General features: G+C 44.9%; 1 protein-coding gene across 1 annotated transcript in view; it reads right to left on the bottom strand.

Moving 5' to 3' along the window:
* STK35 (serine/threonine kinase 35) overlaps positions 1-17,070 on the bottom strand; it is a 34,966-nt gene extending 17,896 nt beyond the window's left edge. Inside the window, exons 1-2 of the mRNA XM_053247206.1 lie at positions 16,353-17,070; positions 7,079-7,828 (exon numbers count right to left, since the gene is read on the bottom strand). Of these exons, the coding sequence (XP_053103181.1) occupies positions 7,116-7,828; positions 16,353-16,818 (1,179 nt within the window). The 5' untranslated portion in view covers positions 16,819-17,070 and the 3' untranslated portion in view covers positions 7,079-7,115. The remainder of the gene's footprint in view (positions 1-7,078; positions 7,829-16,352) is intronic.
* Positions 17,071-24,754: the final 7,684 nt, after the last annotated feature.

Genomic DNA, 24,754 nt, shown 5'->3' with positions numbered 1-24,754 from the left:
TCTCTTCACAATGTACTATGCCTTTGTACATAGTCGGGAAACTACAATTGGTACCGAATGCAGCAGCCAGAATGGTTTCTGGGACAACCCAAAGGGACCATGTAACACTGATATTAAAAGAACTGCTATGCTTCAGAGTGAAATACAAAGTGCTGGTAATTACCTATAAAGCCCTTAATGGTTTGGGTCCAGGGTACTTGACAGCACCTTCTTTTGACATAAACCTAATCATCTATTAAGATCAGGAGAGGTCCAGTTATGGTTGCTACCAGCTGGTTTGGTGGCAATTTGGGACCAGGCCTTCTCTGCGGCTGCCCCATGCTCCCTGTCAAAATAAGAGCAGCTCCATCTCTGATTGCTTTTAGGAATACCCTCAGTACACACCTGTTCTCTCAGGCTTCTAACTGAAATTAATTTTAAACTACACTGTACTTAATTTTTAACTTTTTATTCTGTGAATTTTTTTTAAATTCTGTTTTATATTTGTTGTATTTTGAATTGTGTATCTAGAGATACACATCAGACTGTAGAGAAATATAAGAACCTAAGAACAGCCCTGCTGAATCAGGCACAAAGCCCATCTAGTCCAGCATCCTGTTTCACACAGTGGCCCACCAGATGTCTCTTGCCATAGGCAAGAGGTATGTGCCTTCCCACTCTCCTGCTGTTGCTCCTCTGCAACTGGTATTGAGAGGCATCTTGCCTCTGAAGCTGGAGCTGGCCTCAGACTAGTAGCCATTGATAGACCTCTCCTCCATGAATTTATCTAAACCCCTCTTAAAGCCATTCAGGCTGTTGGCTGACACCACATCTTGTGGCAGAGAATTCTATAGGTTAATCATGCATTGTGTGAAAAAGTGCTTCCTTTTATCAGTCCTAAATTTCTTGGCAATCCGTTTCATAGATCTGTTTAACCTTTCTCTTTTTATATGAGCTCTTCAAGGATAGGCATCAGTCTCTCTTCCTCTCCCAAGTGGTATAGACAGAGTATATCAAAATTAAACCATATTTGATGTTAACTAAAAGGTGTCCGAGGAACATTTGAGTTGAAGTGTCCTTCTGAGCCTTTAGAGGCTATGTTAAGCTTGTGTCTGAACATGAGGGAACACAGCTTTGGGGTTCAGTGTATGTTTTGCAGACAGGCCACAGACCCAATTGTTGGCATCTCCAAATTAAACCACCAACTGGGATAAGCTTCTGCCTGAAAATTCATTAGCCAAGCATGGACAGTACTAAGCTAAGTAGGCCGATCAGGCTCAGTGTTAAACAGATATGAAAAATGTTTCATCTTAAAAGAGCAACCAATTGCAACTGGGTTTTCCAGAAGCCAACAGATGCCAGTGGGAAATTCTCCAAACACACTCTTATCTAAGCGCATTCCGAACTGGTGCACTGAAAGAACAGCACATCACTCTTTACGTAACTTCTGGAATGCACGCTGGAGGGCAAGACAGTCCCAACAGCTGCAGGAAATCAGGAGCCAAGGCTGCCAGAGGACCTTTCACAGAACTTTATTGGGCAGGACCAGATGGGAACCGGGTTCTAGCACAGGGAGGCGATGTGTCTGAGGCAAGAGAGCCACCCCTGGGAAGTCAATTCAGCTGTTATATCCCCAGGGCAGACAGACAGCTTGTGACCAAGCTAAATGCAGCCCACCCACCCCCCACCCCCAGTTACATATTATGGACTGTCAGGTCCTTAATCCAGTTTTCTTTGTGAAGTTCCAGGCAGGCAACAGATCCCAATAGGCCACCATATGCAGTTAATGGGACAGAGACCGTGTTGAATACATCTGTATTCTGCCCTTCAGCTTACTGAATTACTAGAGCAGCCTGCAGATTTTGAAGCCATGTAAAAAACCTTTGAAAGTTTTTTGCAGGGGGAGTGGAGTGGATTTTTTAGAAAAATAGAAATATACAATACACTCAAGAGGACAGTGTTCCCTGTTAACAGGCATTCCCAGACTACAATTCCCATCACCCCCAGCTGTAATGGTTTTTGGATGAGGATTATGGGAGTTGTACTCAACATCTGGGAACCTGTTACAGGGAGCACAGCATGCCACACTCTGCAGACCAAAGGGGAGGGTAGGCAACGAGGCTGTTCTCATGAGCAGCCTCACTCAGGCTAGGGCAGCCCAGCCTGGGTTAGGATGCTTGTGTGGCACGTCAGGATCGACCCAATTCTTGGCACTGCCCGCCCAACCAACCCCACTTCAAAGCCTGGCCTTTAGCTGAGGTTAAGGGCACGAGCGCACCCTTAAGCGCAGCATTGGGATCGTTTGTGAGCTCAGGCTGCTTGCAGCCCAAGTGCGCACAGAGATGGGTGCCTAGAGCAACCATCTCACAGGGGTATCTCCCAGTGCACTGTGCAGTGCATTGGAGGGATATCCAAAGGCCAGGGAAAGAGGTCCCAGCCTCAATCTGTGCTGCACAGAGCAGTGATTTTAGAGTTCTCACACATGGTAGCTAGTATTTTCAAAGAGCAATTTAACACCATGCCTTGTGAAACGTTTCATGTATCATTCTTTCTAAGAGAAAATATTTCATAAAAGTTTTTTCAATTTTACCCATGTCTGGCCTGAGGGAAAACCCAATTTTTCCTCCCTAGGCCACAAATAGTGATGTGCACGGACTAGTCCGGAGGCCATTCTATAGGCCTCCAGACCGGTCCAGACATGGGCTGTTCCGGGTTTGGGCGGACTGGGGTGGGGGTTCCTTTAAGGGCGGTGGGAGGGTGTGTTTACCCCTCCCCGTGCACTTATTTTAGTCAGCAATTGGGGCGGCAGGATACCTCCCTGCCGCCCTTTCCCCCACTCAACTGCAAAAGGCTTCAGGAAGCCTTTTGTGCGTGCACACGTCGCGTGTGCGCATCACATCTCAGTGACGTGACGTCTCCGTGGAGACATGATGTACGCAACGCGCAAAAGGCTTTCTGAAGCCTTTTGCAGCCGAGTGGGGGAAGGAGCGGCAGGGAGGTATCCTGCCGCCCCAACTGCTGCCTAAAATACGTGCGCCGGAGGGGGGAAGGCGGCGGGAGGGGTAAGTACACCCTCCCCCCACCCTTAAAGGAACCCCCACTCCAGTGCCGGACCGCAGCTCCGCAGTTCCGTGCATACCTCTAGCCACAAATTGTGAAGGGAAATCCTATAAAGAGGATAACACTCCACATCAGTCTCTTTCTACCACCTCTGCCCACCATAATGCTTAACTTGCTCTAAAAATCATCCTGAGTTAGCCTCCTGCAACAAATACATATTAGCATGAACCATTTTATTCCAGCAGAATAGAACCAAATGTCTAACCAGACACCACTTTCACTTTGCCTGTCACAACATTTTGCCACTGAAGCAGCATTTGGGAAAGTTTCTTGAAAACAGCTACTGCTTTCCATCATTACAGCCAAGTTCTTTGGCTCTGTGCATCCTTAGTAACAGATGCTATTTGTATATGACTTTGCAACTGGTTCAACAACCTTTCCATCCTTCAAGCATGTGGGTGTTTTGTAGCAAGGGAACAGGCACTCAGTCCAGAAACAAGGTTTAAGATCTAGGGTGTGTAGCAAATCAGACACCCAAACTAAGATGTAACTGGCTAGAGAGCCATTCTGCATTTATTTATTAAGTACATTTATATATCACCCTATACAAAAGGTCCCTGGGTGGTTCGCAATATAAAACTATTAAAATCATTAACATAATTAAAACAATTTAAAATTAAAATACAATAAAAACTCTAAAACTGAAGCTATAAAACTATGAACTAAAAGCCTGATTAAAAAGGTATGCTTTAGGTCCTTCTTAAAAACATTCAGAGAAGGGGAAACTAATTTCATTAGGAAGCGCGTTCCAGGGTCCCGGGGCAACTCTAGAAAAGGCCCGGTTTCGAGTCACCACGAACCAAGCCAGTGGCAACTGCACCTCCGCAGATGTTCTTAACAGGCAGTGGGGTTGATGATGAAGAACACAGATACAACCCATGCAGGGCTTTATAGGTAATAACCAGTTCTTTGTATTTCGGCCAGAAACCTATCAGCAACCAGTGTAGTTCCGTTAAAATGGGTGTAATATGATATCTTCAGGTAACCCCAGAGACCAGCCTGGCTGCTGAATTGGCCCTAACTGCAGTTTCTGAACTGTGTACAAAGGCAGCCCAACATAAAGCACAATGCAGTAGTCAAGCTTGGATGTTACCAGCATATGAACCAGTTTTAAGGCCGTTTATCTCCAGAAATAGACGTAGCTGCCAAATCAGCCGAAGCTGATGGAAAGCATTCCTGGCCACTGCCTCAACCTGAGAAATCAGGGAGAAGTTTGGTTCCAGAAATACTCCCAGACTACATACCTGCTCTTTCCGGGAGAGCGCAATCCCATCCAGAACAGGCAGATCTAAACCATTTCCTAAGACTTGACCTCCCACAATGAGTACCTGTGTCTTGCCTGGATTCAGCCTCAGTTTATTCTCTCATCCCGCCCATGACTGCCTCCAGGCAGGCATTTAGGGAAGTTGGGCCATTTCCTGATGAAGAGAGATAGATATGATAGCTCGATCTGACTGCTGTAGCAGCTGGCGGACATAATTTGCCACTGAATGCAGGATGGCCTTTTCAGCCCTGGGAACAGGAAGCAAAATAAGACCAACCACATTCTTTATTGGTTAAGCCAAGAAGCAGGGAAGCCTCTATAAGAAACACTACCATGGAGAAAACAGTCCATCAGCAGGCAAATATATATATATCATGAAGTTTGCTTCATGGGTAATTGGTATCAAGATGGCTGGGAACTACTAGTGCTAAAAGGAACAGCTACTTAAGAGCTCTACTGAATCAGACCTAAGGCTCTTTTAGCCCAGTATCCTTTCTCTCCTGCAGTGGCCCACCAGATGCCTCTGAGAAGTCCGGAAGGAAGGAAGAAAGGCGCGGAAGGTAGTAGCCATCTCCACCAGTTATTCATGGAAGATGCATCAGCCACCATGGCTAAATAGATATAATGCACAATGTAGCCACACAGTATATCTGAACGGCTAAGGGACAGAACCCAGAGTCCCCTATCATCACAAGCTCTCCCCATGTGAACTTCACTCCAAGACAAGTGAAGTGTCTTGGAGTGAGGACACTTTTGTTCACTCCAGAACAAGTGATTCTTCTGTGGTTTCACAACAAGCTCCCCCCTGCCCCCGCCTCACTGCCCCCACTTGAGAGGGGACCCACTTAGGTTTTTGGCTTTGAATCCACCAGAATTCTGGCATTGGATCCACAATTGTAAAATGAAAGGCACCTCCAAGAAAGAAACAGGGTCACAAATTATCTGGCTGACAAACAGCAGCTCATTGCTCTCATGGAAGTAACTAAGCATGGCTTGACTTTCGTATGCAGGGTTCATTATATCCATAGAACAGGATCTGCCTCTGGGTAGTTCAATGTGCTGCCCCTTAACGTCATTTAGTATACACCACCTAGCTTGTTCAGCTAGAAAGGAAGTGGGGTATTCAGTTCTGGAAGGGGCCCTCAAACTTGGATCCTCAGATGCTGTTGGACTACAAGTTTGAGAACCTCTGGTGTAGACACATATCAGATAAGACTAAAGATCCATCAAGTACAGGTAAACCTCATTATTGGATAGTATCATATCCACGGTCAGAGAATGCACATCCGACCTACATATTTATGGATACAACACAGGGTTAAAACCCATGTACTCACGTTTCCTAGGTGGCTGGAAATAGCCACTGAGGTAATTTCTGGTTGCCATTTTGCTTAAAAGATCCATTTTGTGGCTCTTCTGGTTAAAAATATTTCCCCCTGTGATTTTTCCATGGAAAATTGGACAAATTGGCAGTTTTGGGGAGCATTGTTAGACAGATGGAGACCTGCGGAGTGCAGTATAGCACTTCATTTAAATCATTTCTACCAATTTTTTTGCCTTCTGACTTTTTGCCCTCCAGGAACCTAACCCCCATATTACCATTCACTCAACAAAAGTATACGCACAACCACACGGAAGTGGGCTAATGCAGCCCAGCCTGCTTTCGCACCGCTTGCGGGTGAGCCCAGTGGTTCTCGGGAGGCTAGCCCACCTAAAAATCCCTCCCCTTAACCCAGGTTAGCGGAGCGAGTGCTCTACTAACCTGGTTTTTCGGGTCATGAGATGCTGCGGCATGGCGACTCACAAGAAGACCCCCCACAACCAGAGAGCTCCATCAAGCCTCCTGGGTCTTCCCAGCATGCCTTGTGCACTTGCGCGGGGCATGCCGGGACTTCTGAGGGCCAGGTGGCCCCCAATCCCTGCCGCCCCTGTGACAGAGCCAGTAGTCGGAGCCAGCAGTTGTGTGAGTGGCCAATCTGGCTGCCCAGGGCAAGTGCTCTGCTTGTGTGCGGGGAAAGTGGGCTAAGCCTGCTCTCCCCGCACCAACCCTCCCGGTGCTTCACACTAATCGTGTAACTTATCCATGGAAATTGGCAGGAACAGAACCCTGTGAACAAGGTCCACCTGTAAAGTATTCTATTTCCTAGAGTGGCCAATTGGGTATTTCTTGGGAGCCCACAAGCAAGGCATGAAGGCCACTATTAGATCCATCCTCCATGAATATTTAACCCCTTTAAAGTCATCTCAACTAGCAGTCCTCACCACTTCCTGGCTAAATTATGCCTTGCGTAAAGAAGTACTCTTGTTCATCCTCCTTTACTACCCAAACATTTGTGTGGTGACCCCGAGTTCTCAAACAGTGAGAAGGACAAAAATTCTGTCTCATCTTCTCCACACCATACTTTTATAAATTTTTATTATGTCCACCCCTTGGTCACAGTTTTTTCTACACTACAAGCAGCATAACATTAAACTTGACCGACAGCTCAAGTTTAATTGGTGGTTGACCAGCAGCTGGAGGTTTTGCTTTCCATCTTTTTGAAGGACTTATTTGAAGGGTAAACCTCAGAAAGGGTGATTAAAATCACACAAAGGGAAGCAATTCTTAGACAAGTGTGCATATAACTAGCACCAAGAAGTTTAACACACAGAAGAGAGCTCCATTATTCGATGAAGTTGTGCTACTGATAGAGGGAAAAACTGTAGAGCACTTACCCCCATTTTCAAAGCATGCCAATGCTTTGACCTGAGTTCAAGCAGCACAAGTAACCTGGTCCATCCTGGATTCAAGCTCAAAGGCATCGGGTCGGTCCTGTGGGTTAGCAGCCAACATGTCTTTCAAGAGCTGCTTGATCCCCTCAGACATGGAAGTTCTGCGTTTCTGGGGGATGTGCAACTCCATCTTTGGGTTTTCTAGCAGCGCTTCCCCAACGGGTACAATCTCAGTCCCCTGCTTGATGTAGGTCCCCAGCAGCTCCTTCTTGGTCTCTGCATCAATGAATGTTATCCTCTCAATCATTGCCCAAATAATGATGCCCAGGGCAAAGATATCTGCCTTGGCAGTGTAGTGTCCCTCCCAGACCTCGGGAGCCATGTAGAAGTCTGAGCCACAGGCAGATGACAGCCAGTATTTGTTCACATTCACATTTTTGTTGTCGTTCTCCCCTTCCTTGCCTCGGGCAGTCAAGCCAGCACACACCTTGCTGAGGCCAAAATCTGCCACCTTCAGAATGGGTGCACCAGATTTCTCAGTGATCAGAATGTTGTCAGGCTTCAGGTCCCTGTGCACAATGTGATTCTTGTGAAGGAAGGCAATGGCGCTTGTCAGCTGGAGCATAAAACTTTTGTTGGTGGCCGGGTCGGGTCTGCGAGAGAGAATGTACTGGTTCAGGTCTCCCCCTTCACAGTACTCCATGACAAACCAAAGATAACAGGGCTCTTCAGCATAGCCCAAGATCCTCTCACCTGGTGGGGTGGGGAAGAGAGAGACAGAACAAGGAACAGTTACTGCATGGACAAGATGGGGACCCAAGCTGCATCACAACTGGAGCATTTTTCTAACGCCCCTCCCCAAGATCAATTAAAAATTCCACACACAGAATTGGAGATGTGAAGGTCTGGGGAAAACCTGGAAAAATAGGAAAAGCCGTGTTTTTTCCTGTTATATTCCCCAAGGCCAGACAGGGAGAAATTGAGAAAATTGCAAAAAACCTCTTACAAAATATTTTCTCTCGGAATGATGCACGAAATGCTTTAAAAGGTAAATACCATCATCACTTCCTGCTCACAGCTCTTTCAAAATGCTGTCTATGCAGTATGAAGATGCTTTATATAAAACAATGAAAAATATTAATTCTAATTCTGTATAATATGGAATTGCATATAACTGTCAAATCAGATGCATTTGGTCTTTGCTCCTTGAAGGATGTGCTATTGTCTTTACTAGAGAAACACACAGAATAAGGGCCCCTTTTCACTAGTGATTTATAGCCTTCTATTCTCTGGCCTGCCTTACTCTGATCAGGAGAGTTGTGGCTACCTATTCTGATTTAGTCCCTGCTCATCCTGGAAATAGTCTCACTTCAAAGAACTGCAACACCACAGTTTTATCCTCCTACAGGGAAACAGTCTATTGCCCTGCCTGCTTGTATGGAGAGAATTAAGAAGTCAAAGGGGACAGATGCGACAAGAACCTTGTTCTATAGGAAATCCTTAGAAGAAATCTGAACATTTAAATTGGGTAGCTTGGAATCTGCTTCCTCCAGGTCCCTTCCCACTTTGACATCAAGATCCACAGGAGTACATGAACTGCATCTTATAAGTCATCTTTAGCATTACACATTGGTACTTGTTTCATATACTTATGACATTTAAAGTTATAAATACTTTGGTTTTATTTTTTAAAATGAAAAAAATTATGTACTAAGTAAACAATATCTAGTTCATTGTGTCTTTAAGAAAGCAAGTTTAAATACAGTATAAAGTCAGTACTCCATACAGCGCGTCTGTGCGCGCGCGCATACACACTTTTTAAAAATGTTTTTTTTTCCTGAGGTACCCACCCCCAGAACTAAAGTTGCTACAAGTACACAGAACTGTGATGGATGTCTAGTGTGAGGTTTGAAAGGATGTGTCTGGATGGGCAATAGAGGCATACAGGTACTATCATGCCCAGGGATCATGCAAGTGGCCAGGCTGCCATGCAGAACAAGCACTCTGTTCTTTGAACACTTAAACACTTTCAGAAATCTCTGCAATCATGAGAACCAAGAACTTGTTTAAAGGATTACATGCAAGATTTCTGATCCCACAAGAGAAAATAGTCGTCCTCACACAAACATACTTCAGCAATGTTCTAGAATCCCATGGGCAATATTTTATAACTTTTATTTCAAACGATGGTCTCCTAGGCATCAGCTTCCAAAGCTTCTTGGCCCACAGAAGCATTGCACCAATGGGTGCCTGGTTTCCAACCCACTCCTCACCACTGCAAAAAGCTCTCTGGAAGCTATTAGGATGAACTGGTAAGAACTACTAAATTGGCAGCCTGGAATATGAAGCTAAGTTGTTCCCATCACATACATTTCAAGCAGGACCTCGGAATGGAACTTAAGCTCAAATGACATAAAATCCAGAAAAGCAAGTTTGCTCATTGGCTGTTTTTGTCCTGCTGTAGAAACCAAACCAAAAGGAATTTGACCATATAGAAAGACAGGACTGGAAAACAGCCAACTACCAAGAGGGAAAAGTAGTAACATTCACATTCTGGCAGAAAAACCGCAAGAGCAGCACCCCTAATAGACTATAGTTATAGCAATGAAATCTCATGCACAAACACAGCAGATGAAGAAAAGTATATTGCTGGTAAGACACTAAAAATCTTACCAAGTATTTAAAATAAGTTAGTCATCACATCCAGATATATTTGTGCATGAGTTTTCAAAGAGTTAATATGTACATTAAGGAGGATATTAAGTAGTGTTCTTGGGTGCTGGGCTTAGAGCTGAGTTTTGGAGTTGGAAGGGATCTCGCAGGTACTCTAGTCCAACCTCACCTTGCTATAATATCCATGGCAGGTGGCTGCCCAGCCTCTGTTCAAGAACCTCCAGCAAAGGAGAGCCCACCACTGTTCCATTGTTGAACAGCTCTTACACTTAAGTTCTTCCTATTGTCTAGCTTAAATCTGCCTCTTCCCAAGTTCAACCCTTGTCACAACATGTGCATGTGATTTTTCCTTGCCCAAATGCAAGACTTTAGATTTGTTTCGTTTTAACTTCACCTTATTGGTTTTGGCCAAATATTTAAGCCTGTACAGACGGGACTGAATCTTGATTCCATCTTCCAACATTCTCCCCATCTTTGTTTTAGATTACTTTGCATTAATTACTTGACCATGGTGTGGCATCTTGGTAAGAACTCTTGTCTCCGTTTTTTATCCTGAAGTGTTGGTATCAAGCCTAAGGAGCCGAGGCTTGCTTCCTGAATACAGTAAACATACAGATGTATTGCAAAGGTACCCAACTGCAATAAATGAAAATTTCTTGCCTTATTTTCTGACAGGGTTCTTTTTGAGTTTTCATATGTCTAAAAACACATTGCCACTACACAGCAGATTAAGATTAGAGCAGCAGAGTCCTGGAAGATGCATGAGACAGCAAACAGGACTTCCAAAGAAGCACAGAGCTGTGCATTTGATTTTTCTTACCCAAATACAGAAGTTCAGGATGAGGGAGACCTGCCTTGACAGTGGTACTTGTGAAAGGAACCTAGGTATCTTAGTGGACAGGTGAACATAAGCCAACAGTGTGATGCAGCCGCTTAAAAAGCAAATGCAATCCAAGGCTGTATTGACAGAGGCATAGTGTAGTCATCACAAGTAGTAATCCTTCCACTCTATTTTGTACTTAGAATCTTCAGTTGGAATCCTTTGTTCAGTTCTAGGCACTGCATTTTAAGGAGGATGCCAAACTGGAACAAGTTCAGAGGTAGTCAACAATGATGGTGAGGAATGGTTGAAAGAGCTGGGTAGATTCAACCTGGAGAAGAGAAGACTAAGGGGACATATGACAGCCATCTTCAAATATATGAAGGGCTGTCACATAGAAGATTGAGTGGACTTGTTCTCTGTTGTGATTCTCGAGGGCAGAACTAGAGTCCATGGGTTGAAATTACAAGGAAACAGATTTAGACTAGACATTAGGAAGAATTTCCTAACTCTTAAGAGCTGTTTGACAATTGAACAGTCTGCCTTATACAACAGTGGACTTGCTTGTGCTTTTTTTCCTTTTAGAAGTGCTGCTCACCGCCTCGGTGCTGCCCTCGAACCACTTCATGGTTGGGCCGAACCAATATGAACCGGTTCACAGAATCACAAACCAGTCCGCATTCAGACCAGTGCACTAACCTCGGTGTGTGCACACGCCTACTGCAATGTCCCTGCCAACTCTAATTCTATGCATCTATTAAGAAAGCTAGTCACAGACAGCTACCAGCTCTTTGATAGCAGTTACTATAATGGGCAGTGGACTGATAGCAGGAATGCTGGTTATTTGCATAAACACATCTGTTGCTATGACTATTGCTATGGTAATTGAAAGCTATATCACAATTTGGCTATCCTGCTCTGTCAACAGCAAAAGGGAAAACGTTTAATAATAAAAAAAGATAAATGCAGACTTTAAGCCTTTAGCACCAAAAAGGACTTCGCTCTTATGGAGTGTACATTCTTATATACAGTACACTCTTTCACAATTGAAGGAGGAGACAAAGTCTTCCCGCAACCCCTGGAGGTGAAGAGAGATAGATGGCAACAAAATGGGAAGTGGAGAGTAGTCTGCACTCATTGTTCATTAGGCACTCTACATAAAAACAAAACAGACTTCTCTTCCACTTTTCATTCAATGTTGCAACAGGAAGGAGTCCCTCAAAGTGGTGTGGATTTTAAGGGAGTATGATAGGAAGATATTATTCCCTACTTAGCATCCCTGGTCTTGGTTAATACTGAAGAGGTCCACGGAAGTTTTCTTACTCTGCAAAAAAAATGTGGTGGGGTACAGTGTCAGCTTCTGTCTAGAGTTTGTTCACAAAGGGCTTAGCATCCTACCTTCTAACCACTTGTTAACACTTTGGCTTTTGAAGTGCACTGGCTATCTAGTAAGCTTTCCAAGTTAAACTTGTATGGGTAAAGCTGGAGGTAGTTTGGTCTCACCTCCTTCCGCCTAATGGCCCAGCAGCAGCCCAGCAGAACGGGGGCGGGGGGGGGTCAGTAAAGTTGCAGGTGCAGCTTGTTCCTGCTCCCCTCTCCTCACCCCACCCCAATGTTAATGCCAGGCATGTGGGCCGCTCATTAACTTGGGTTGGGGAACCAGGCAAATTAGCAGCCCATGCACCTGCATGGTAAAGCATGGTAGCAGAAGAGGCATTAATCCTGTGTATGCTTATTTGGGAGTAAGACCCACTGAACACAATGGGATTTACTTCCAAGTAAACATGCATAAGATTGCAGGGTAAACCTATCATTCATACTGCAGCCTCCCTCACTCTTATCTCCACTGCATATTAGCATTTTAGAATGGATGCTAAGCCACCAGCTACTAAACTGGTTTAATAATGGCTACCACAACAGCACCCTGTGTGACATGGTAATTAGATAATGGGAAAGTTAGGTTTGTTAATGTCATTACACATGACAAACCACCTCCTCTTCCTAAATCTACACAGCTTGCCATGTTCGGCTGAAGAGTTAATAGTGAGCGACCAGCCGTAAGGTGGAAACAGCTAAATCTGGAAGCTCAAAGGCTGCTGATGCAGAGCAAACAAACATTGCACATTTCTTCAGTGCCCATCTGGACACTCCGTGAGCTTCTGCATGGCACGCACACTGCTGAACAGCCTCTGCAGCATGCTGGCTGACATGTGAAGGGGCTTGGCTTAACCATAATAAGCCAGCTCTGTCCAGTGACATGCTAGCTAACGAAGAGGAGGAAGATCACATGGGCCAGCACAAGCTCAGACTGGGCTATGTTGTGGGAGCTAGGACTCCGCACGTTGCTGTAGCATGTGGTAGGCACGCTCAACTCCACACAGTCAAAGCTTGCTTGTGTCTAGGAAATACTCTCTGTTCAAAAGGATTTAATCACAAGCAGAAGAAAAAATACCGGCAACAACATTCTGCTGAATAATTGCCCCTTTGACAGTCCAGTTGCAGTTCCCTCTTATTTGGCACCTGTCACCAAGATTATGATGCTCACCACCTGATGCCCACCACCGCCCTAGCTTCTGCCTGCTATACCAAAGGGAATGGCCACAGCAACTTGTGATGGCACATTAGGTTGACTGCCAAGAAGGTGGTCCACCAGGAGAGTAGAGATTATGGTGGGGAAAGATACCGAGAGAACCAGAGGTATTGTAGGATGCAAGTCTCAAAGGAAATGAACCTACAGCACTGGGTTCATTTGTGGGACAGGCAGAATTATGTACTCGTGCAGGGGCTAAAAAGACTCATTATCTAGAAGCCAAGTAGAAAGGTATATAAGTGTTGGCAGGAACTGAACCAAGCTGGGAAACATTTCTTCAAGTTGGCTGATGCTAGCACTATACATGATGAAGTACTTTAAATTTTAGCGATTATAAAAATATTTAGATGTACAGAAGTTTTCCAGTCTTGTTTCAATGAGGTCACTATGAGATGCAGGTCAAGTCACCCATGGAGGCCAACTAGAGTTATTTCTTCTCAGCATCTCAACACACACTGGGAGATTTTGAAGCTTCTGCAGACTAGCCTACACATAAATGAGAACAAGTATAAGCCTCACTGTAACTTTGGATAGTTAGAATGGGGCTTCTAGGTGAAGAGTTACTTTCCTGTTCCTTGTGATAAGTAGGAGTTGTCCCCAGGTGACCAGAAAATAAAAGACTCACACAAGTAGATGGGCCTATATTAGGACCCTTTGAATGAGGTCCTCACAGGGCACAGGTAAACATGCTCTCAAATACACATGCACAGTCTCTCTGTAGAATTGAAATATGGTCCGCTGCTCCGATTCAAGTTACTTTTCAGTTTTAAGACGTGCCAAGAATTCAGTTCTGGTGGCTACAGAGTTTTGATACAGGCAATTCAGCACAGTTGGATAATAGTTTTAGAACAGAGTTGCAGGATGAATTTATTGTCTTCATCCATTGCTTATATGATACAACTGATAAACTGCAAGTTAATCATGGTTCTTTGGACCCAAATATATACTGTACTTTCATTGAGGTCTCCCACCAAGAACAAAATATCTTGTAGATAACGTGTGTAAGATGGCAATAGATTTCTATAGGAGGTGTTTTTTTTTTTTAAGGATACCCACTCTACACAATCTCATTTTAGCTCTGAACAAGACTTTCACATGGTATAGTAAACCGAGGTGTTGACACTACATGCAGTGAACTTCTGTCTATAGCTATATGAACTTTGGATAAGCACCTTTGGAGGGTCCTTCTTCAAATAAACCCAAATTGCCTCTGTGCTGCATCTCTTAAAGATAGCAACATAGATGGTGCCCCAGAGAACCTTGCTTAACAGCACTATGGCATAAACCCCTGCATGGGTTCCCTGAAGATACAAGTTGCTCTAGTTTTCATGAAAGCATAAGGCTTCTACAGCCATTACCTAATGAAACAGACTTTATCTTCAAGCAAGGTCTTCATAACATCTAAGTAGAGGACAACTTAAGGGGCCTTTCCTTTAAGACCCTCAGTGAACCACAAGTGACTAACATGGTGTACATGGGCAGGCAAGGAAGTTTTGTGGACTCATATGCGAAGCTGATATAGGATCTGAATTCTTATGGTACTATATGTCACATAGACCCATCTGTGGGGGTGAGGGGAGGTGTGTGTATGCATGCATGGGCAAGTGTAAACAGTTGTTTTGGGGCCCTATAAATTTGAATGTACACTTCCAAGAATCGTACATTAACAGGGACCTGTCCCTTCCTCACTCATTCATCTCTGAGCAGATCTCCAGGGAATGAAAGGGTCCTACTGCATGTAAGAGACTTTTCCCTAAAAGTCACCATGTCAAAAATCACCCTAGGTGCTTCTCATGCACCTCCCATTCACCTCTCAAGTTCAGTAAGTGGTAGTTTAGCAGGTCAATAATTGGGAGGCAGAGTAGCCCTTGTCTCCAAGGATACCTGACAGTATGCTTCTATCTTGCCATGGTCCCCAACAAGTAGTTTAGAGGCCTAGTATATGGAAACTATTGCTGTTTGCTATATAAATGGCTTCATTTATATGGCAAACAACTTTTTTTAAATTGAAAAGCAGATGACGATGAGGAGTCCCATGTAGAAGGCCGAGGCTCACTTCCCTTCCTCCCTAAGGGCATGAGGAGCTTCCCTTGGAGGTCAGTCTCAAAGCAGAAGTATGAGGTCATCTATCTTATGCATAAGATCCTTCCCTAGAAGGCACTATGCACATGGTCTTCCCACTCTCACCTACAAATGCACGCACACAACTTAGGACACAGGAAGCTACCATATACCGAGTCGGACCCTTGATCCATCTAGCTCAGTATTGTCTACACAGACTGGCAGCGGCTTCTCCAAGGTTGCAGGCAGGAATCTCTCTCAGCCCTGTCTTGGAGATGCTGCCAGGAAGGGAACTAGGAACCTCTTGCTCTTCCCAGAGCGGCTCCATCCCCTCAGGGGAATATCATGCAGTGCTCACACATCGTCTCCCATTCATATGCAACCAGGGTGCTCCCTGCTAGCTAAGGGGACAAGTCATGCTTGCTGCCACAAGAACAGCTATACCTGCTTCTTCTCTATGCCTACTTCTGCATAGACACAGGGGCTTTGGCTTCCTACTTGCGCGATCAGCTTAAGGAACACATGCTAAGGGGATGGGGGGTAAGAAGTGGGCCTGTACAGACCCTCTGCTTATGCAGAGGGCAAATCATCCCACTACCCCCATTTGTTTCTGTAGTGGGGACACAAAATCCCTAACGAGGCACAGGGCCTTCCCCACTCCCCAGACACAAGATTTATTCCCGAGACATAACTGTAGTCTATACACTACTTTGTAACACAGGAAGTGAGACATGGGCAAGTACCAGTGCAAAGAGCCAATAACTGGGGGAGGACACTCTACAGAACCACCCCCCCCCCGAGGCCTCCTGCGGCCCCCTTTCTGCTTATGTATTCGGGGCGGGAAGACACCCCCATTCCCCCTTTTACACCGATGTGCTGTGCGTGGTGGTGGTAGGTTGGCTGTGCCTGTTCGACCCCCTGCCTGCACACAGGGGGCTTCTTCCCCCAAAGCAAGAGGAGTCACCTGCCTACATCTCAGCCCCCCTCCCCCGAGGCATGAAGTCCCCCCCTTGGGGGGGCGTGTATCCTTGACTGGCAGCGTCCCGCCCCAGATCGTCCAGAGGCGCCGTGCGCAGGGACCCCCCCCCAGCAGACCCCCCTCGCCCCCTGCCCTCCCCCGCAGGCCCCCTCACCTTTGAGGGAGGTCTCGACGAGGCGCAGGTAGAGGGCGCTGCGCTTGTTGCCGTGGCTCATGCGCTGCCCGAGGCCGTCGCGCTGGAGGACGCACTCCTCGAAGCGCACGACGTTGGGGTGGCGGCGGCGCAGGCTGGTCAGGGCCCAGAACTCGGCCAGCGCCAGCTCCACGTTCTCGGGCGCGTCGCAGCGGATGCGCTTGACGGCCAGGCGGGCCCCGCTGCGCCCGGACACGGCCTCGTAGACCACGCCGTAGGCGCCGCGCCCGACCTCCGACACCAGGCGGTAGCGCGACGGGGAGGAGGAGGCGGCCGCCGCCTGGCCCAGCCCGCCGCCGCGCCCTGCGGCCTCCATGGCGGCGGCGCCCCTCAGAAGCGGCGGCTCCCGCTGGCGCTCGGCGCGCCTCAAGCGCCGCTCCGGCACCCTTTGTGTCCCTCGGCGGCCGCCGTCGTCGCCCGTTTCCATGGCAGCACGGCGGTGGGGCCTAGCTGCTCGAGTTGCCGCCGCCGCCAAGGAACCCCCCTCTTCATCCCGCCCGGCCTGTCCGGGACGGGGCTCGCCTCGACGGGTCCTCGCGGTGGCCGCTGCCGCCGCTGCCTTCGTTATGCTTCTTCTCCCTCCGGGCCACCGAAGGACCTGCGGAAGAAGCAAAACACCCAAGTCTGCAAGGACTGAGGCGGAAAGTGGGCGTGGGGGGAAGGGGTCGGAGGATAGAAAAAGCGCGCCCTGCCTGCCCCTTTAAAAAGGTCGCGGCCAATCGCCGCTTCGAAGCTGGATGGAGGGTTGGTGGGTCGTACCATTCTCTAACTAGAAAGGGGAGGAGGCAGAAAATGGATTGGACCGACTCCGCTCCGAAGCAGGAAGGGGAGTCGTTGTTTCCGAAACAGCATTAGTTTCCTTGGGTTTTGAAGGAAAATAACTACCCTTCATGGCAACACGGATAAGCCAAGAGGTCCCAACTTCACATAGAGCCCCCTACCGGTTGGAATGGTTTGCTCCCTTGGGCAGTAAACATTTCATTCATTAGCTGCAGGGCGATGGCAGAATCCATTCTGGACGTGAAAGGGGGATGGGAGGAAGGCAAAAGGAATTCGGAGACTACGTTATCTTTTCTACCCCATCCCATTCACTCTTACAAAAATCTTTTTTCTACCCACAGTTTCCCCCAGCTGTTGGATTCCAGCTGTTGGGTTCCGCTTACCTGGGTGCTGAGCTTATGCTGCTGCTCCAGTGGATCCCCCCACCCTTTCCTGGGCGCTTGAAGACGCTGGTTCTCCCAGTCCAGGCAGAGAGAGTCCCTGAATGGGTGTAGAGACACTGGAAGCTGAGTTGATGCTAAGGCTGGGATAAGGGCGCAGGAGGTGGACGTATTACATAAACCCCTTATGTAATAGCAACTGGCCATCTCTAGGGAGTGGGGCGAGGGGGTGATGGAGGAGGAGGAGGAGGAAGAAGGAAGGGACATGCAGCTAGGCAGGCAACCTTTACTTGCATGTTTGTTTGTTTATCATATTTTTGCACCGTTCAAAACTTACGTCTCTGGGCGGTTTACAATGTTGTAAAGAGGTCCAGGCAGGAAAAACCGTGGAAACCTCCAGCGGTGTTTGTCTTCTTCTGCTGCAAACACAGGAAGGGGCTTTGTGGCGCCTTGAAAATGCATTGAGGCAGAACCGCTCCTCGCGCTAGAGCCGAGCCACCAGACCCTGGTCCACGAAAGTTCACAATGCAAATACATCTGTTGCACACTAAGCCTCTGTTTGTGTACTAGAAATAAATCCCACTGTGCTCCCTGGGTCTTGTTTCTAGGTAAAAGTGCAAAGAACTAGATTTGCAGCACACATTCCTATGCATGAACTAAGTCCAACTGGGTTCAGTGGGGCTTACTCCCAGGTAAGTGTGCATAGGTATAGCAGTGCATTAAGATTCATTGTTAGTATAGACACCACAGTTTGGAACAGGGGCTGCACTATAAATGGCACCATAAGTGCCATTCTTGTTTTTGCTGTAGCTACCCCTCTGGAAGTTGGAAGCAGACTTAGATACCACAAGGAGCTTTGTTGGTGTTTATACACACATAATATTACCTTCAGTTTAAATTTAGTTATATAAATAATTTAACTGTAATTGTTTAACGTTGCCTCATTTAAGTTCAAAGCAATATGATGTATATTAAAATCATTAAAGCAAAGCACTGTGTGGCATCTTAAAGTCTGTTTCCAACTTCCAGAATTGTAGCTATGCAGTAAAAACAGTGCCCATTTATTGTGGCATAAGCTCTCATGAGCCAGAGCCCACTTGGTCATAGCTACCCTTCTGGAATGAAGGGTAGCTGGTCTTGTGGTAGAAAGCATGAATTGTCCCCTTTGCTAAGCAGGGTCCTTCCTGGTTTGCATTTGTATGGGTGACTTGTAAACCGCCCAGAGATGTAAGTTTTGGGCGGTATAGAAATGTTTTAATAAATAAATAAAAATACATGTGAGCAGAGTAAGATATTCCCTTTAGGGGATGGGACCGCTCTGGGAAGAGCACCTGCATGCTTATATGCAGAAGGTTCCAAGTTCCCTCTCTGGCATCTCCAAGATAGAGCTGAGAGAGATTCCTGCCTGTAGCCTTGGAAAAGCTGCTGCCACTTTGTGTAGACAGTACTGAGCTAGATGGACCAATGGTCTGACTTAGTAGACGTCAGCTTCCTATGTTCCTATGAATTAGTTATAGAGTCCTTTTATAGTTGGATCCTTACCATGATTTCCATGGTTCCCCCCCCCCCGAAAAGTGCACCTAAGAATGATAGCATAAATGTGCAAAATGCCTAAGGAGAGATGTGCCAATACATTTAGCTTTTTTTAAAAAAACCTTTTTATTCAATTTTTCAACCAATACATTTAGCTTTTGATAAGTTGGAGATGCTATGTGCATATTGGCTCTAAGCAATTCTTCCAGCAAGACCTTTTATTATGCAAAAATGAAATTCCAGATGTTACAAGTTAAAACAAAACTGGTTTCAGTGTAAAAACACCACAATCAGTTGGTCATATTTAGCTGTTAATCGTCTGCTTGTGAAAATGTGACTACTTGGCTTGCTTAAAATGTCTTGTATTTGTCCTCATCACAGCCAGGTAAGAAGTCACAGGAGGAACTGCAAATGTGATAGACTCCCACCATGTAACAAGAGAGGGGCCATAGCCCAGTGGCAAAGCACATGCTTTGAAGGCAGAAGGTCCCGATTTCAACCGCCAGCATCTCTATCAGATTAGCAGGGCTGGGACAGACCTCAGCCAGAGAGCTGTTGGTGGCTGGATTAGGGACAGTCCTAGGCTACGCTAGATTATCTGATTGATTTACTTTAGGACATTTCTATCCTGCCCTAAGGGAGTATTATAGGTTCACATACACAGTTGCTGTGGATTTGATGCTCATTCAGTCCCTATTGAACTGATATGTATTCCCCCATTGGGGGCCATTAGCTGAAGGCAACAAAGCATTTCTAGGGCTGGGTTGGGTCTTTTCTCTTAAATCAACTTGGGGGTAATTTCTTGAAAAGCTGCCTAGCCCCCAGGTAGCCTGCCCTGAGGTCAGACGGACAACCAGTCTGACTGTATGAATAAGGCAGCTTTTTTCCCCTAAGGAGGGACCATACAAGTAGAATGCTCCAAATTCAAATCTTAACATTTCCAGGTTGAAAGAACTCAGGACATAGGGCTTCAAAAGACTTTTTCCAGTGTTCCCTCTAACGGATTCCCAGATGTTGATGACTACAACTCCCATAATCCTCAAGCAAAGGCTATTGCAGCTGGGGATGCTGGGAGATGTAGTCATCAACATCAGGGAATCTCTGTTAGAGGGAGCACTGCTTTAGTCTGGGACCTATAGAAAATGCTGGACTAGAGGGATCATGGCACTAACTCAGTAACAGGCAACAATGTTTATTTGTTGTGTATGTGTATACAATGTGTTGCATTCTTTAAAAACCTTTTAATTAGATTTGTATGTTTATATTCCAATTTAATATTTTTATTGTGTAACTGTTTTATAGTTTTATATTGTTTTAAATGTTTTGTAAACCACCTTGAGATTGTTTTAATGAAACGCAGTATAAAAATCTAACAATAAATAAATAAAACAAGACAACTTGCGTATGCTGCTGTTTGTGGTTCACAGAATGAAATCAGGAACTCATAACTGAGATGGGCTTTTTATGCAAAATTCTTGGTTGCTGTTCCAAAGTACACCATCCTCTGGACCAGGATTCCACCCTGGGAAACAGAGAAGATGCATGTGGACATGCATCGTTTTGGGTAACAATGAAGCAAAAAGGAAGCAACAGAGAGCTCTGGTGGAATGGTGGTCAGGTGGCTCTGAAACAATGGGAAATGATCTCTTTTTCGCATTTTAAAATTTTATTGGTTTTTACAATATCTTAACAATCCAATTACATTTAATTAAGTAAATATTGACTTCCTGCTTACCAGTCTGCGCGGTTCATGTTAGCTATACATATCAACCATTGCTATAATAATTCAAAACATATATACTCCACATTGCTACTTGATTTTACCCTACCCAACCTGCTGTTATTACTATATTTCAAACCCTGCTGAAAGGTCCATGTTAGAAAAATAGTTCTTTAGGTAAAGTAAAAATGGTTCCCAATTTTCTTTGAAACATTCCAAATTTTCATCCCTTATAAGTGCTGTACATTTTTCCATCTCAGCATATTCCAAAATTTTTATCAGCCAGTCTTCTTGTGGGGGCATTTTATTGTCTTTCCATTTCTGCGCATATACTATTCTTGCCACCGTGGTTGCATACATAAAAAATGTTAAATTTCTTCTGGAGAACTCTCCTTGAGTTATTCCTAGCAGGGAGGATTCTGGCCTCTTAGGAAATGTCATTTTAAATTCTTTCTTTAGCTCATTATATATAATATCCCAAAAGGCCTTTGCCTTCCTGCATGACCACCACATATGGATAAAAGTTCCTTCACATTGTCCACATTTCCAACATTTGTTTGAAACATTTTTATACATTAATGCTAATTTTTTCGGTGTCAAATACCACCTGTACATCATCTTATAAGAATTTTCTTTTAAAGTATAACATGCAGTGAACTTTAAATCAGTTTTCCATAATTTTTTCCAAGCTGCCATCTCTATATTATGACCCACATCTTGAGCCCATTTTATCATAGTCGTTTTAACCACTTCGTCTCTTGTCTCCTCCAAAAGCAACAACTTATACATCTTAGAGACTAATTTTTCATCATTTTTACACAACTCCTCGAATCTTGACATTTGATCCTCAAATCCAACTTTAAGATCCTTCTTGTAAATTTTGTTTAGCTGATGATATTGAAACCAGTTACTAACCAAATTCTGTACTTCGTTTAGGTTTTTTAATTTACAGCCCTTTTCTTGAAAACATAACAGATCCCTATAGGTACCCCATTCAGATTGCATATTTGTCTCTTTACGTGCCAAAGCTTCAATCAGGGATACCCATAATGAAGTTTTACATTCCAGCCATTTTTTGTATTTTACTCACACTCACATTAGACTCCTTCTTACACAGTGATTAATAAAATCTTTATGCACTTTGGTTTTATCGTACCACAGATATGAATGCCATCTAAACCTATCAAATCCTTCCAGATCAAATATTCTGGGATTTCTTAATGTTATCCATTCCTTTAACCACGTCAAACAAACAGCATCAAAATACAGCCTTAAATCCGGCAGGGTAAGACCACTTCTTTCTTTAGGATGGGAAATGATCTCTTAGTAAAATCCCTTGGTGTAACACACTGGGGGTCACTCAGTACAGAATTTCCATTTGGTCAAAGCAATCTCTGCTATGAGTGGGTTTTTTGTGTTTGGGTGGATTCTTAAAAAGCAGTCACATAAATGTGTACTATATGCAGCTTGATGATGACATGGGAACTTCCATGTGCAGAAGACTACTGATGTTGGCTTCTTAGTAGAAACTGGGAGGTGGATTGATATTAATCCAACCTATTCCACGGGAACCAGAGTAGGTACCAATTGGTTTCCAGTTTTTAACTTTAGTGTCCTTCATAAGGGGGAGTTGCACAGGGCCTGATGAACAATCCAGCATTCTGCCTTGTGCCTTCCACAGCAGCCAACCAGATGCTACAAAAGGGATTTGCTCTTCTGCTCTTGCTTCCATCATGACTAATAACCACAGAAAGATCCCCCTAACCTTCCATGATTTTTTCTACTCTTTTAATGCCACAATTTTGGTCATCACCACATCTTACGGCGGTTAATTCCGTATGGTTGCGGTTCTCAGCCTTGGGTCCCTGGACGTTGTTGGACTACAATTCCCATCATCCCCAGCCACAGTGGCATTTGGACATTGTGGCTGGGGATGATGGGAATTGTAGTCCAACAACGTCCAGGGACCCAAGGCTGAGAACTGCAACCATATGTTGATCATATGCTGTGTGAAGAAGGAATTCTGAATCTCTTGCTAATCAGATGATCACCAAGTTCTAGTTTTTTGAGAGTGGGGGGGAAAACCAATCTATCCATTTCATGGCATCTCAGTATGAAGCTGGGTATGCTCTGGGGAGACCTCACTTTGAATTTTTGGTAACCACAAGATGCGCATTTCACAAATGGCCATCTCTCAGCCTAACACAAAGGGTTGTTGTGAGGATAAAATATAAAGATGACAGGTACTGCACTCTGGGCCCCTTATAGGAAGGGCAGGATCCCAGTGTAATGAAGAAAAAGATGCATGTCTGGGCCCCTGTATTGTCTGGAAGTGGGAATGTCTGGCCCCCTGTATTTTTGGCAGGAACATCCTTGCTTCCACTGTTTTGATGAAATGAGTATTGGGAAGAAAAATAGCTGCAGCTGTGAGCATATTACAAGATGATACATCAATCTGGAACCATGGATATGGATGGAGACCTAATATCAGCCCATGTATTGCTGAATAAAGTCAGAATGTGGATACATTTCTGAGTAAGGTTCAGGATTTGGAATTGTGCAGTGGGAAAATCAGAACTATAGGGCAAAAGTTCTTAACCTGGGTTCCATGGACCCTGAGGGATCCCTGAGTAGGTCCACATGAAATGTCCAGGATAAATGTAGCTGCACGGAATTTAATTTGTTTCCTGGTGGGCCACAATAAAGTTCTTGAGAATAACTATCCTAAATACTCCCCACCCAACCCATTCTAATTTTGATTGGAGCCTTATGAAAATATATAAACAGGGTGGGAGTTTGTGGGTAATACTTGAGGATTTAGGGAATCCGCAGGTGCACATAACTTTAAGAACCACGGCTGTAGGGGAGATTTAGAGATATCTGTCTCACCTTGAGGGAGGTTCTGCTAGAGCGGGGTGGAGAGAGAGAGAGAGAGAGAGAGAGAGAGAGGTGTGTGTCTCGGTGTGAAGGGATTTATATAAATTGTCACTGTAGGGATGTGTAAGGTTACTGATATGCCCACAGATCTGGGCTACTTGCCAAAGAGCATTCCTTGTGGATTCAATGGTTGGAGTGGAAGCACCCCAACGATCACTTTATGGGATGTTTCATTGCATGTGTTATGAAACTCAGTTATGTTCTTACAAGCCAGTATTTAACATTAAATTCCAATCATTAATGAAGTGTTTAGAAGTGTTCTGCATTACCAGGCCAGTTTGAAGGGACCAAAAGGGGGGAAAATGTTTAATCATCACCACTGCCATCATCATCATCTGTTGTAAAAAGATCACACAGACTGACTACAAACAAAGGCATGACAAGATAGCAGGGATGATACACTGGAACGTCTGCAAAAAATACAAGCTACCTGTAGCCAAAAATTGGTGGGACCATAAAATTGAAAACGTTGTAGAAAATGAAGATGCAAAAATATTATGGGACTTCCGACTACAAACAGACAAACATCAGCCACACAATACACCAGATATAACTGTAGTCGAGAAGAAAGAAAATCAAGTCAAAATAATCAACATAGCTATACCAGGAGACAGCAGAATAGAAGAAAAAGAAATAGAAAAAGTCACAAAATACAAAGATCTACAAATTGAAATTGAAAGGCTGTGGCAGAAAAAGACCCAAATAATCCCAGTGGTAATTGGCGCCCTGGGTGCAGTTCCAAAAGACCTTGAAGAGCACCTCAACACCATAGGGGCCACAGAAATCACCATCAGCCAATTACAAAAAGCAGCTTTACTGGGAACAGCCTATATTTTGTGACCATATCTATAATAATAACAACAATACTGATGATAAAATTCAGCCATCCCAGGTCCATGGGAAGGACTCGATGTCTGGATAAAACAAACCAGTCAATAACACCTGTCTGACTGTGTAAACAAGAAATAATAATAAATAATTCAATTTCTATACTGCCCTTCCAGAAATGGCTC

Source organism: Hemicordylus capensis, chromosome 4 (genome assembly GCF_027244095.1).
Source record: "Hemicordylus capensis ecotype Gifberg chromosome 4, rHemCap1.1.pri, whole genome shotgun sequence".
Lineage (NCBI taxonomy): Eukaryota > Metazoa > Chordata > Lepidosauria > Squamata > Cordylidae > Hemicordylus > Hemicordylus capensis.
This window is presented reverse-complemented; position numbering and strand designations above follow the sequence as displayed.